General features: G+C 29.5%; 1 protein-coding gene across 1 annotated transcript; it reads right to left on the reverse strand.

Annotated features, from left to right (window-relative positions):
• Positions 1–10,396: 10,396 nt before the first annotated feature.
• On the reverse strand, positions 10,397–12,187 carry LOC109595214 (uncharacterized). The gene is made up of 3 exons (XM_020010520.2): positions 12,128–12,187; positions 11,067–11,125; positions 10,397–11,012 (listed from the first exon to the last, which is right to left on the reverse strand). Exons 1-3 carry the CDS (start codon positions 12,140–12,142, stop codon positions 10,655–10,657), a joined length of 432 nt encoding a protein of 143 aa, XP_019866079.1. The 5' UTR covers positions 12,143–12,187; the 3' UTR covers positions 10,397–10,654.
• Between the last annotated feature and the right edge of the window lie 906 nt (positions 12,188–13,093).

The raw sequence follows: 13,093 nt of genomic DNA on the forward strand, positions 1-13,093 counted from the left end.
GCCTGATCATTTGGCTAAGACAGTGTAGAGGACAAAAAGTATCTATTAGCGGAAACTTGTTAAAGGAAAAAGGAAAAGAATTTGCGTCTACTCTAAGCATCAAAAACTTTGCGGCAAGTAAAAAGTGGCTTACAAATTTCAAAAAGAGAAATGGAGTTGTGTTTAGAAAAGTTTCTGGAGAAAGTGGAAGTGTTAATGATGAAGTTTGCTTAGATTGACATGGTAAATTGAAGACTTTGATTAAAAACTATGATGCCCGAGACATTTTTAATACTGATGTAACTGGCCTGCTTTTCAAATGTTTACATGGCAAGACGCTTACTTTTAAAGATGTCAGAGGGGAAAATATAGTAAAGAGAAGTTGACAGTTGCAGTAAATATGGATCGGAAAAACTTAAACCCTTAGTGATAGGAAAATCAATGAAACCGTGATGTTTCAAAGGAGTGAAATTGTTCCTACTGATTATCGTGCTAACAAAACAACTTGGATGACAACAGAACTTTTTAACAATTGGCTTTTAATAGTTAATGGGGACATAAAACGACCAAAGTGAAAAATTTTACTCTTTTTAGACAATTGCACTGTCCACAACACTCCTCCTACATTGTCCAACGTAGGACTCTACTTCTTTCCGGCGAATACAACTTCCAAATTGCAACCTTTGGACCAAGGGATCATCCATCTATCGCAAAAAATTGTTAAGCTCGCTTTACAACCTCTCCTACAAGCAGCTAACTGCGAATATCACGGATGACGACTATTTTATTGATTGACAAGGCATGAAGTGCTGTAACCACCCTAACGATTCTCCACTGTTTCAAAAAGTCCGGTTTTATTGGAAAATCTTCCAATAATTACGGATGATGAAGAACATGCAATAGAACCACTAGTTGAGATCAGCGGTGTGAGCTTTTCTGACTTCAAGTGAATGATACATCAGAACCTTTGGCAGAGGTATCAATTAAGGAAGCAGAGCCTCATTCGACACCTTACAAAGCTTCTGTTTACAAAACGAAGGTGATGAAAAAGCATTTCAAGCAGTTTTCCTCTTAAAAAAGTTATTGAGCAATCTGAGTAGCATCAATGTGCTTTGAACCAAGACCAATATAACAGAGTTCTTTTGAAAGATTAATTAATTCACCTCTTAACTTTTATCATTCTTAATGAATAGCAGTTAATAAATAATAATTGATTATCAACACTCAATAATTTGAAGTTTTATATCTTTTCTCTCAAAAATTTCGAACCATTTGGCATTTGGGTTCGAATTAACGAGTCGACAGTATATATTTTCGATAAGTGTAATTAAATAGGCATAAGACTATAAATAACACATAAAAAAATTATATAATTATAATATTTAAAATACTATGCGTAAGTCGTGTAAAAACAGTTCGGTGCGAACAAAATAATTACAGATTTGGGAGTACTTTCTCTCAAAACTTAAATTATAACCCTGTGTGATGGGCGATGTTTAAAATTTTCACTTGTGTTGTGACATGTATTATGTAACTGTCTCACCAATCAAAAAATAAGTACAAACATGTCCACGTCCATCGAAAGTCGATCTTTTTTTCGCGACTCGTAAAAGAATTTAAAAACCAATAGTGTCTGTTGCTTTTGTTATCAGGTTTCATACTCGGATGTGAGTTGAGTTTACATAAGCCCAAAGAGAAGGACAATATTGATTTATGTTTATTGTCTCTTAATGACATGTCAAAAATTGTTTTTTACCGAGTTTCCTTTCACTGAAGTTTATTTTCGATGAAAAAATTCGGTTCCTTTTGTTCGGAGATCGCTTGTTGATTATGCGCATATTTGTTTATAATATGGTAATAAAGCCGACGCCAACAATTAGCATGTTCATGGATTATGTAAAAGTAATAGCAACCGCGAAGTTAAACTTAACCTACTTCTTTTACTACGCTCGGTTGGGTAAGATGATTCTTTGGCGGCAAATTATGCGGCCAAACGCAAACACATTCGCATATTTTTATACGAAAATGTAGACGCGTAGAGAAAATACATACATATCAATAATCAATTAATAAAGTCAAAAATTGTAAATTGTTTGGCGCCTTCAGTGAAAGTAAAAACTCAGTCGTTCTACGTTTTCGGTATTTATGATTGCCATTGTGTGTTTTAATGTTCTTTTTATGATAATATGTCAACGTCTCCGAAACAATGGTAATTCTGATTCGACCGTATATGAACGGTACATTATCGTTATTCAAAAGTTTAACAAAAAAATCATTTTGGCGGCCTCTAATGATTTTACATAACTATATCAGTGTTTCTTTTAATTTTTTAGATAAAGGCTATTTTTTGACTATCGACATTTATTTATTCAAATCTCGTGATAAGATTTGAATAATTTATGATTTGTACTATTGTTGTAAATTTATGGGTGGCATCATCTTCACGAGACACCCACAACATTCTTGTGTGTCATTAAACAATTCAATAAATTAGACTGTAAAAAAAACTTTTACTTGCGATTATCTAACTAAGGTACGAAATTTGAAGTTGCCCTGCCCGGAATACTGAAAAGAACGATCAAGAATGAACGATGCATTCGACCGAAATTAGTCTCGGTTAATTTGAATATTTTGAATATCGCCTGTCCAGTTTCATTTGTTAAGTCGGAAATTATGTCAGTTGGTCTCGCGATTGACTTTCATCTCGAATTACACCGTAACGGGTATTAAGTGGATTCGGCCGGTCCAGAGGTCGTACGAATTAACAAGTGCACCTGAGTTATGTCGTCTGTCGTATTTAGAAAGTATTATCGTCGATTTAAAAATCAATTTACTTTTATTTATTTTCGGTTTAATTAAATCGTGTCGTATTATTATTATTATTCGTCTCATTCCTCCACAGGGCAGGAGTTACATTGGAACAATTGTATAAATGTTACATTTGCATAGACAATAAATATTTTATCGTCTTTGACCCCGGAACAATTTTTTTCTGATTTTATATCACGATCGGCAGTCGTGAAAAGTGAAAGGTCCAACACTGAAAACGAAGACGATCATGAAATTGAAAATCGCCAGAGGTGAAAGGTGAATTTTGTTATGGGAATTATATATCGGCATTACTCATAAAATCAGGCATGATGGTAAATATATGGTAATTCGATTGTTTACAATTATGAGGATCGGGAAGTGTACACCACTTTTGTTTTTAACTTTTGCCTATTAATATTAATTAAAAATATTCACTTTTCTACATACAAAATTATTTAAGGTATTTTATGTTTGTAATTACCTTATAATATATCAAATAATCACTACTCTTACTTCTTTATTTTTTAAATTCTGTAAATACCTGTTGTTCTAAATATAATTAAACATTTTATTATATGAATTTGTAAGTATAGGCAACTCACAATACACTTGGGATTTAAAAGGTATAAATTACAGGCGATTCAACAGCTTATCAGAACTTTCACCGAGTCTATTTTATTAATATTTTACAGTTTACTTTTTTCAAGGCGCCATCTTTTAGCTTATAAAGAAAGATTATAAATTTTGTAGAAGATTACATTACGGAATAATGTCATAAAATTTTTAAAATTTCTTTCTTTCTTTCTTTGGAAATCGAAATATTTAAATTAGATTTGAAAAATTAACTTTCATTATACTTCTGTTTGCATTTTAAATAAATAGTAAGAAATAGTTTGTATTTTATGAATTTACTAAATCTTAAATTATATTTATCAAAATTAAAATTTGTATTTGGTGAAATTAATTTAGAATAAATTAATAAAAATGTAAAGGTTGAGGCTTTCGTGACCATTGTTTCCATATCTATAGTTATTCTGGTTTATTGATCGACGTTTGTTGGAATTATTTCCTAACGTTTCGCTAGCACGAGTGGCTCGCATCTTCAGAGGTTTGATTTGGTTCGTGTCACTTTGTCATCTGATTGACAACTAAATGTCAACTAATTTTTTAGAATTTTTTTTCTGTTCGTTGGTCGTTCTTATCTGCTTAGCCATTTTGGTGTTTTTGAACACTGGGTGTCCATATTTTATAGAGCTTCAGTGCTTCTTCTTTTCTGTTGAAGTTGTTTCCGTGTTTATGGATTTCAATGGCTTCCCTTATCATTCTCTTATGATATCCGGTTGCTGAGGCAAGCAATTGTGTATCTTGAAATTTTATATTATGATTTCCATCTAACAGTGCATGTTCAGCTACAGTAGACTTGTCTGATTGTCCTAGGATGCAGTTTCGTTTGTGTTTCTTAATCTTAGTCCCTATTTAACGTTTTGAAGTACAAATGTATATTTTCCCGCAAAAGCTATCGATCACTTTTCATATATATGGGAGAAAAACTTTACCAATCGAGGGCTCACTAGGTGGATCTTTATTATTAGTATGAGGTCTCATTGTATGTCTTATTTCTGAGCGTTTGTATATGATGGCCTGTAGTGATTTTTTCAAGTGTTCTTGTTCTTCAGCGAGATGGTGTGTGGCACATATCCTTTTGGATTGTTCGGTTAGTGTTTTGATGACCCCCTCAACAAAATGAATGGAATCTTTGATAAAGGTTGGGGTTGTAGGTTGTAGCAATATGGTAAGATACTTAGCTAAGTTATATGTTTGTGACCCAGGAGTACTGGGAGTGATACACAATTGCTTACCTCAATAACTGTATATACATTTATAATTTTTAACAAATTTAATACTAAGATTTATTATGGTTACGAAAAATCTTATTAGATGTACAAAAATTTCTTTAAAAATTAGTGCGCCTTGTTTTTAAAAAGGATGGTTAATCTTTGTGATTTTAAATACATTATTGTATAACTAATTGATCCAAATATTATGATTTTATCAAATCTTACTTAATATATTTCACACTTTCACTTTTAATCTAAAATTTATTTTTTTTTTTAAATTCGTTCTTGGTTTCAATTAATTCAGATTCTTATGTTTTTACAGATATTAAATTAATTAAATTTCGGGGATCGCTTACAAATTTTTGTTAACAACAACAATAACAAACAACCAGTTTAACTATTATGTCTTTATTCAATAAAAAATATTGTACACAACATAAACTGTACTAAATAAAAGCTAAAAACTATACTACTGGAACTACAAAAGTGACATATTCATTAATTAATTATTATTGTTCTTCTGTTTGCATTTTATTATTTATTAAAATTGAACACTTGAAAATTGTGATATTAGACACATTTAAAAATTTTAACAAATTTAATACTAAGATTGATCATGGTTGCGAAAAATCTTATTCGATGTTGTACAAAAATTTCTTTTAAAATTAGTGTACCTTATCTTTAAAATTGATAGCTTAATCTTTGGGATGTTAAATACATTATAATATTTTATAACTAATTGACCTAAGTACTATGATTTTATCAAATCTTATTTGATATTTTTCATACTTTCACTTTTAATCTAAAATTTAAATTTTTTTAAATACGTTCGTAATTTCAATTAACTCAGTTTTTTATATATATTAAATTAATTAATTTTTAGGGATCACTTACATATTTTTGTTAACAATAATAAAAAACAACCAGTTTGACTATTATGTCTTTATTCAATAAAAAATATTGTACAAAACATAAACTGTACAAAATAAAAGAACAAATAAAAAACTATAACAAACATACTAGACTACTGGAACTACAAAACTGGCATATTCTGATGTTTTGCACTTTCTTTCGTCTCGTATCCTCGTTTTCCTGCAACAGAAACACAAACACATTTAGAAACAGCCAATACTTTGAAAATAATTATAAATATGCACGGTGAAAATTTCTAGGTACGTAAGAATACAAATAGCCATTTATAATGACAGTAATTTGTATGGTTCGCGGTCCTTGAATATGTCACAATAATTGTCAGAGTGAAAGTATTATAAATCGTCGATAGAAAAACACTTACTTAAAATTAGTGACTATATGCAGGTACTTGTGATTTCCTTAAGCGGCGATTTACCACCAGCCTCCGTGATAATGGGGAGCTTCATGGACGAAGACCTTCTTGATGATCGGCACCGGTACGTGGATCTTCTTCACGTGGTGATGGTGCACAGTGTGGACGTGGTAGGGCACATGAATCACGTGGTGCTCACTAAAAGTTTTAATTGACATTTAATTCCAAGCGTAGTTAATAAAATAATTACATTATATCGCGAATAAACCGTGGCTTTTGACAATGAAAGTTGTTTACTACTGTTCCTGCTTTGCTTGTAAAAAATTCGTTCTCCAAAGAGGATCGATTATTGCCACACTTTCTACGATAAATATTCCGAAAACTTGTTTAACTGCACGTATTACGGACCCATAACTTTTCTCCGCCCAAACGTATTCATTGTATAATCACTTTCAGTGTTTCAGTTTCGACGAAATTCTCTTGCGAAATTGGTTAATTCTTTTGTAACATGCATATTTTAAGTGTTTTTTAGAATTTGTTAAATCGCCACCTACAACTGCGGGATGAATGAATTTATGGGAATAATTACATAATATTATTAGTGATATCACATAAATTAATTTTTAAGAATATAGAAAAATTATCAGTAATTTAAGAATTTGTAAATTTAAACAATCTATTTAAGTGCTAATTAAATTTGAATAATTTTTAGAATATCAAATAATAAAGCAGTTATAGTTTTATAAAACTAAAAGAGTCGTCATAGTAACTTTCAGGCATAAAATCCATGAAGCAGTTAAAATTTGACAATTTCTCGAAATAGATTTTAAAGAAAATACTCACTGGTGTCCACCCCATCCACCCCAACCGCCAGGGGCGGGCGCGGCGATTGCGACTGCCAAAATGACGGCGAAGAAGGCGAACTGTAATCAGAAACAAATAAAATTAATACCGATTGATCATTGATTGGTTTTTGTTAATAAAAACACTTACGATGATTTTAACGGAGGCCATGTTCGGTGAAATCGGGTGGTAATCCGCAAGTGGTAAGTCACACAAGTCACTAGATCAATTGGTTGATACGTCTAGACGGTCGACGATGGTTTATATACGGAGTGACCCTTTCCCACCCGAAAACCCGACCCGGTCAGTTACATAAATCTGAATCGTGCGTTTTCTACGTTGACAATATGGAAAAAATGGTAGGGACGATATCGATTCTTTGCAACAATTTTAATATATTCATATCTATGCCGGTTGGATTGCATTCTGAATCATCTGGTTTGCGAAATTATTTCCAGATCGAGATGTTTCTGGGTGAGGCTCGAGGCAATAATTTTAATTTTATTATGTGTGTATCAAAAAAATTAATTTTATATTTATAATATTCAATGCCTCAGTGCATTCAGACAGGAAAGTCGTAACCTGCAGTAATTAACATAAATGAATAAAGTATAAAAAACTTTCATTCATTTCTTTGGAATTCAAAAATTATATCATTTAAATATTTTTTAAACTTTCTATAGTCTAAAAATATTATTTGACATTTAAGTTTTTTACTTATATATGGTAGGATATAGACATACCTATACACATGTATTTGTTATAAGTTCAACAGTTTGGTGATTTTTGCTCAATCGTAAATAGGGTTTTGAAATGGAAATTTTATATGACATTTATTTTAGACGATATGATTAATGTAATAGAAATTATTGAGAAAGAAGAAAATTTTAAAATCAAAGCCTAAATATCAATTGTGAAACGTAATTGACCATGATCACATTTCCTATGACCTTTCTCAATCACTGTTCCAGACATTTGAAATATTCTTGATTTTTATTATTTATTAAAATATTCTAGCATGTATAAATTGAGACAATACACAATATATACCATTACTTAATAAAACATGGAATAATTAAATAAACAAAACACTTTCCTAGTTGTTAAGCAAAGGCGATTTAAATTTAAATAATGGTTAAGCAAATTAAAATTTAGCAACCTTATTTGAAAAGTGAATCGCTTTGAAGTTGCTCTAGAAAAAATGTTTAATCTTCATAAAACCATAGCGGCACTTTCTTATCCATAAATAATTTGTTTACATCTGAATTATACAATATGAAGTTTAGAAACTAGTTTCGATCCATAATCTTGACCTGAATCAATGCCATTTGTATTGATTATGTAAATCGGATCGATATCGAAAATATTTGGCGACTTGAACGATTGATCACTAAAGAAACTTGGCAAAATTTTGGAACTTTTTAAAATATGTATCAAATTAATGTGCGTAAACTGTAACAATAATTATTATTTATTTAGTTCGGACGGTTATTATAATTAAAATTAATTGGGACCACAACGCATGATTTTTAATGGTGTGTAGAAAGGAAAAAGTACGATTATATAAGTCGCACAGGATTTTAATTCCTGCAGTCGAACTGGTTAATTTGAGACAGTTATTGAGCAAGATTCAGATCCAAAGAAGGGCACGATTCAAAAACCCGGATGTGAAAACTTACATTTACACAGTTTTATGGTGTTTTAAAAAATAAATTGAAACAATTACTTGATTGTAATGAAATTGTATCACTTTATGTAATCGAACTCATCCCATTACAAAGAATGATTAAAATTTCATCAAATTATTTTTACATTTAAACATCAATCATTGACTTTGAAACTTTGCTTTTATAAACGAGACATTAAATTAATGACTCGAAAGATAACAATAAAATATAAATAAAAATAATATAAAATAAAAACGATTATAAAATATAAAATATAGATTAAAGACTATCTTTCGATGTTATTTGTAAAAATATAGAAAAAGTATTTTGAGTACTCCATCACATTTGGTTTAAGAAATATGTAGCTAATTAAAAATGAAATTTGGAGGACTTACATATTTGAAAAAGTTGTGTCTCCTCATATAAATAGATTTTCTTTCTTTTAGAAATTTTGGAACCACCAAATGCAATTTTAGATGACTTGTTAGGACAATTAATTCATTTTTATAAAATATTCTAGTTATTGATAAGTAAAATTTTTAGTTAAAAATTATAACAGGTTTCCTGAAATAATTATCAATAATTGTAAAAATTATTTGAAAACATTTTGAAATAAAAAGAACTTCATTCTATAGTCATAATAGGCTCCCTAATAGCTGAAGCTAACATGGTTATAAAATATTGAATATGGGTAAAAGAAGACTATTTCTTTTGATTTTATTTGTAAATAAATCGAATATTTTAAGTATTCTATTACGTTTGGTTTGGGCAATATCTCGAAAACGGTTAGCAGATTAAAAATAAAATTTGAACGACTTATATATTTGAATAAATCGTGGCTTCTCGTATAAGTAGATTTTCTTTCGTTTAGAACCACCTAATGAAATTTTAGATGACTTGTTGGTATTATTAATTCATTTTTATAAAATATTCGATACATTGATAAGTAATAGTATAATTATTAATAATTCTAAACATTATTTGAAAAAAAAAAATTGAAATACAAAGTTAACAAAACCTTCTTAATTCTATAGAGTAGTCATATTAGCCTCGTTGGTAACTGAAGCTAAAAAGATTATAAAATATAGAATATGGATTAATGAAGACTGTTTTTATTTATGTTATTTGAAATATATCGAATAATTTTAAGTATTTTTAAGGGTAGTCCCTCACGTTTAGTTTGGGTAATATCTCAAAAATGAAATTTGGAGGACTTACATATCTAAAAAAGTAGTGCTCCCTTATATAAATAAATTTTCTTCCCAAATTTGGAACCACCTAATGTATTTTTAGATGTCTTTGTAGGATCATTAATTCATTTTTATAAGATATTCGAGATACTGATAAGTAAAATTTTTAATTAAAAATATTAACATTTGAAAAAATTTTGATATAAAAAAGTTACCGAAAAATTTCTTAATTATATATGTTATAAAATATAGAAGACAGATCCTAAAAAAATATTTGCAGATTAATTAGGCATAATTATTAGATAATACATTTTTTTATTTTATAAGGTTAGTATATTAGTTTCTCTATATTATAAAATATTGAAAAGTAGTTTAAGTCAAGTTATAATTGCTATAAAAGTTTCACATCAATATTTTTTCCATAAACTTCTAGTGAATAAGTTAGGTGAGTCACCCGGTGTATGCATAGCACGGTATTTAAAATTTACCATAAAATCATTATAATAAAGTTTAGCAATTAAATTAATAATTTAATTAATACTTTTTTAGAATGATGTAAAATTGTAATCAAAATCTCATCTGAATCATTTTTAAATGTGAAATTTTTTACAATACAGCTTTCACACTAACATAAACATAATTCGAACAGATGTTCACTGTCTCAATTAGTCGTTGAAAACGTTGCAGGAATCCAATTTTTATTATCTTGTTTTTCTTCATTGGAATATTGGTGTATAATGCTAATTTAAAACAAAATTATAATTAAATAAATAAAACGCAATCTATTGAAAAATAGATATTTTTATACAAACACAATATAAAACAGAACAACAATACTGGTAAACAATAAATTATAAAAGAACAACAACAACAACAATAAATGGTTTCAGTCTCCGTTGTTATCTCACTGACAAGCAAAACAAAACACTGAACTGAAATTTTGTACTGGAAAAATAATGATTAATAATAAACCATTACCCATTTCTTTGTTATTCGCTTATACGAAATGCCCCTTCAGTTTATTAAGAACGTGCACTAAGTTCAATCTCTCCTGTGGGATTTTCTCTTGTGGTGTTTGAACCTTTGGGGCGGACGTCTGTGTAAAACCTTTTTCGATTCGGAGGCGCTGGTGTAATCGTCCTTGTGAGGCGGATATCGTGGATAATCCTCAATCTCGTCCTTTTCGTAGCTCTCCTCGCCCTTGTAGAAGCCCAGCTCCTCCTCTTTGTTGTCGTGCGGTTGCCATTTGACCACCTTCTCTTTCTCGTGGATGTAGTGATGATGTTCGGGCACCAGTTTTTCTTTTTCGTGGAAGTAGTGATGGTGAACGGGCACCTTTAAGATTTTAGTGTGGTAGATCGTCTTGATCTTCTGCGGTACGTGGATTCTGTGCACGAAACTAATATAATACGTTAATAGTTATTTTTGTTATCTCAGTTAAAGAAATACTCACTGATTGTGACCAGGGTTTGAGGACGCTACCGACGTTAACGTTACTACTATTAGAGATACCTAAAAATAAATGATAACAGTTATTTGGCTTTTAAATGGCGGGAAAGTACTTTTCCAGATTTCACCCAGTTTTAAAAAGCATTGTCTAAGATAATTGAGAATGACCAATTAGACATCTATCGATAATTATCAATATGGCTTTTATCGCAGGCTCCACTTTTACTAATCGGATCGCATAACGATTATTAAGTTTAACGAGCACTCCATCGTCGTCGTCGTTATTAATTAAACAAAAGAAAGTGGCTGCTAAGCAGTAAATTAAGATAATGGAAATTAATATCTTAAACTGATCGAGTCAAATGTTTAGATATGCGGAGAAACAAGAAAATATGCATGCTTTTATGAATTATAATAAACGGTCGTTCACTCACATAACCAGTTTTGCAATTACTTCTTTTATTGTAAATATTTTCTAATTTCACAAATAACATTTTATTGTTATAATTATATTACAGGGAAGTTTTCAAAATATATGCTAATTATAATAAAAATAAGAAAAGTTTAAAATTGAAACGGAATTTTGAGTTGGAAATTGGTGCCTTGACAATTAAACAAATTTGAAAATAATTAATTTTTTCATAAAGGGTACTTATATGGAGACAGGAGCACAGTGGGATAGAAGGTGAAGTTCAATCATGTAGGTGTTAGTGTCATCCCCATCCTTAAAAATGGTCCTCAGCGTAAGTTAGAATAAGTGTATTGTTTGTTTCCTATTGTTAGTTTTTGTTAATAAAGTATTTGGTGTATGTTTTCTGATTCTGTGTTTATCTGAGCCACTCCCCAACCCCCAATAGGTCACAGGTGTGTCAATATGTTTGTTATTAATAAATAAAATTTAGAAATAAATAAAAATTTAACCAAATATATCAAAAAATATTCAATCAATTAAATGAAAAAACATAACATGTGTTAGGAGTGATTGTTTCCATAAACAAATAAACAATTAGTTTTATTGTTAATAAAAACTGATTAATAGATAAATATCTGTGAAAATCTACTCACTTTGATCCAATCCATTTTAGGCTTTAGCCTCTGTAGAGCACAAGAAAACTGAAAACACGATTTCTACACGTATCGAGAAATGTTGCCGAGTGACTTTCCTATATATATAATCTTTTCTGTTGCTTTGAGTGGGGCGAATTCTGCAACGCCGCTTATCTTAGACAAATAACTTTTTATTCATAACATTTTTGTTAATTATCTTATTTTTAATTATTGTGCCTCGCTTATACACATATTATATATTACATATTAATATTAGATAATAAAAGTGTCACTTGTTCCGGAAGAGAAGGTGCCTATTTTTAATTTAAAATAAATTTAACTAAATGTATTCAATTTTGAAAATAGTTTTCAAAATTTTTTCTATTAAAAATATATATTGATATTTTTCCTTTTGTTATTTTAATAAATATTAATAAGAATAGTGATAAATTAATTATGTAAAGAAAGGAGAAGTATCTTTCTTAATTCAATTATGAGGAACTGAAATCCAATGTCATAAACATGATTGATGATATGATCACGTTTTCTGCGTTTCTTCACTTGATTCAATTATTAAGAGATAATTGAATCTCACTTTCTTCGTGCATTCTTTTTTGGAATCATCAAATAATAAAAGACATTCCAAGCAGGATCACCTAGTGAAAATTTATGTTTACAAATAAGGAACAAAAAAAAAAAAACATAATTAAATTCAGATTAAAATATTAATGTTGAGAGAAACCGTTTTTATTAAAAATGCTTAAATAATTAAATGTTTCTTTGTTAATGATGAATAATTATATTTTTACATGCGCCGGTTTTCCATTAATAAAAAAAAATCGTGTCGTGAACGGAATAATTAAAATTATCCCTGAGAGCACTACGATTATCAATTTTCATTTGATAAATTCACTTTTTTTAATAATAAAATGACTATTAATCGATGTTATAATTGAAAATAGAAAATGAATAATTTCACGGAAG

This window comes from Aethina tumida, chromosome 2, assembly GCF_024364675.1.
Source record: "Aethina tumida isolate Nest 87 chromosome 2, icAetTumi1.1, whole genome shotgun sequence".
NCBI classification, from domain to species: Eukaryota; Metazoa; Arthropoda; class Insecta; order Coleoptera; family Nitidulidae; genus Aethina; species Aethina tumida.

Bases quoted from the DNA above. Each gene is read 5' to 3' on its own strand.
- LOC109595214 (XM_020010520.2), bottom strand. The intron at 11,013-11,066 runs GTGAGTATTTCT...GTATTATATTAG, and splicing joins TCAAACCCTGGTCACAATCA to TTTCGTGCACAGAATCCACG.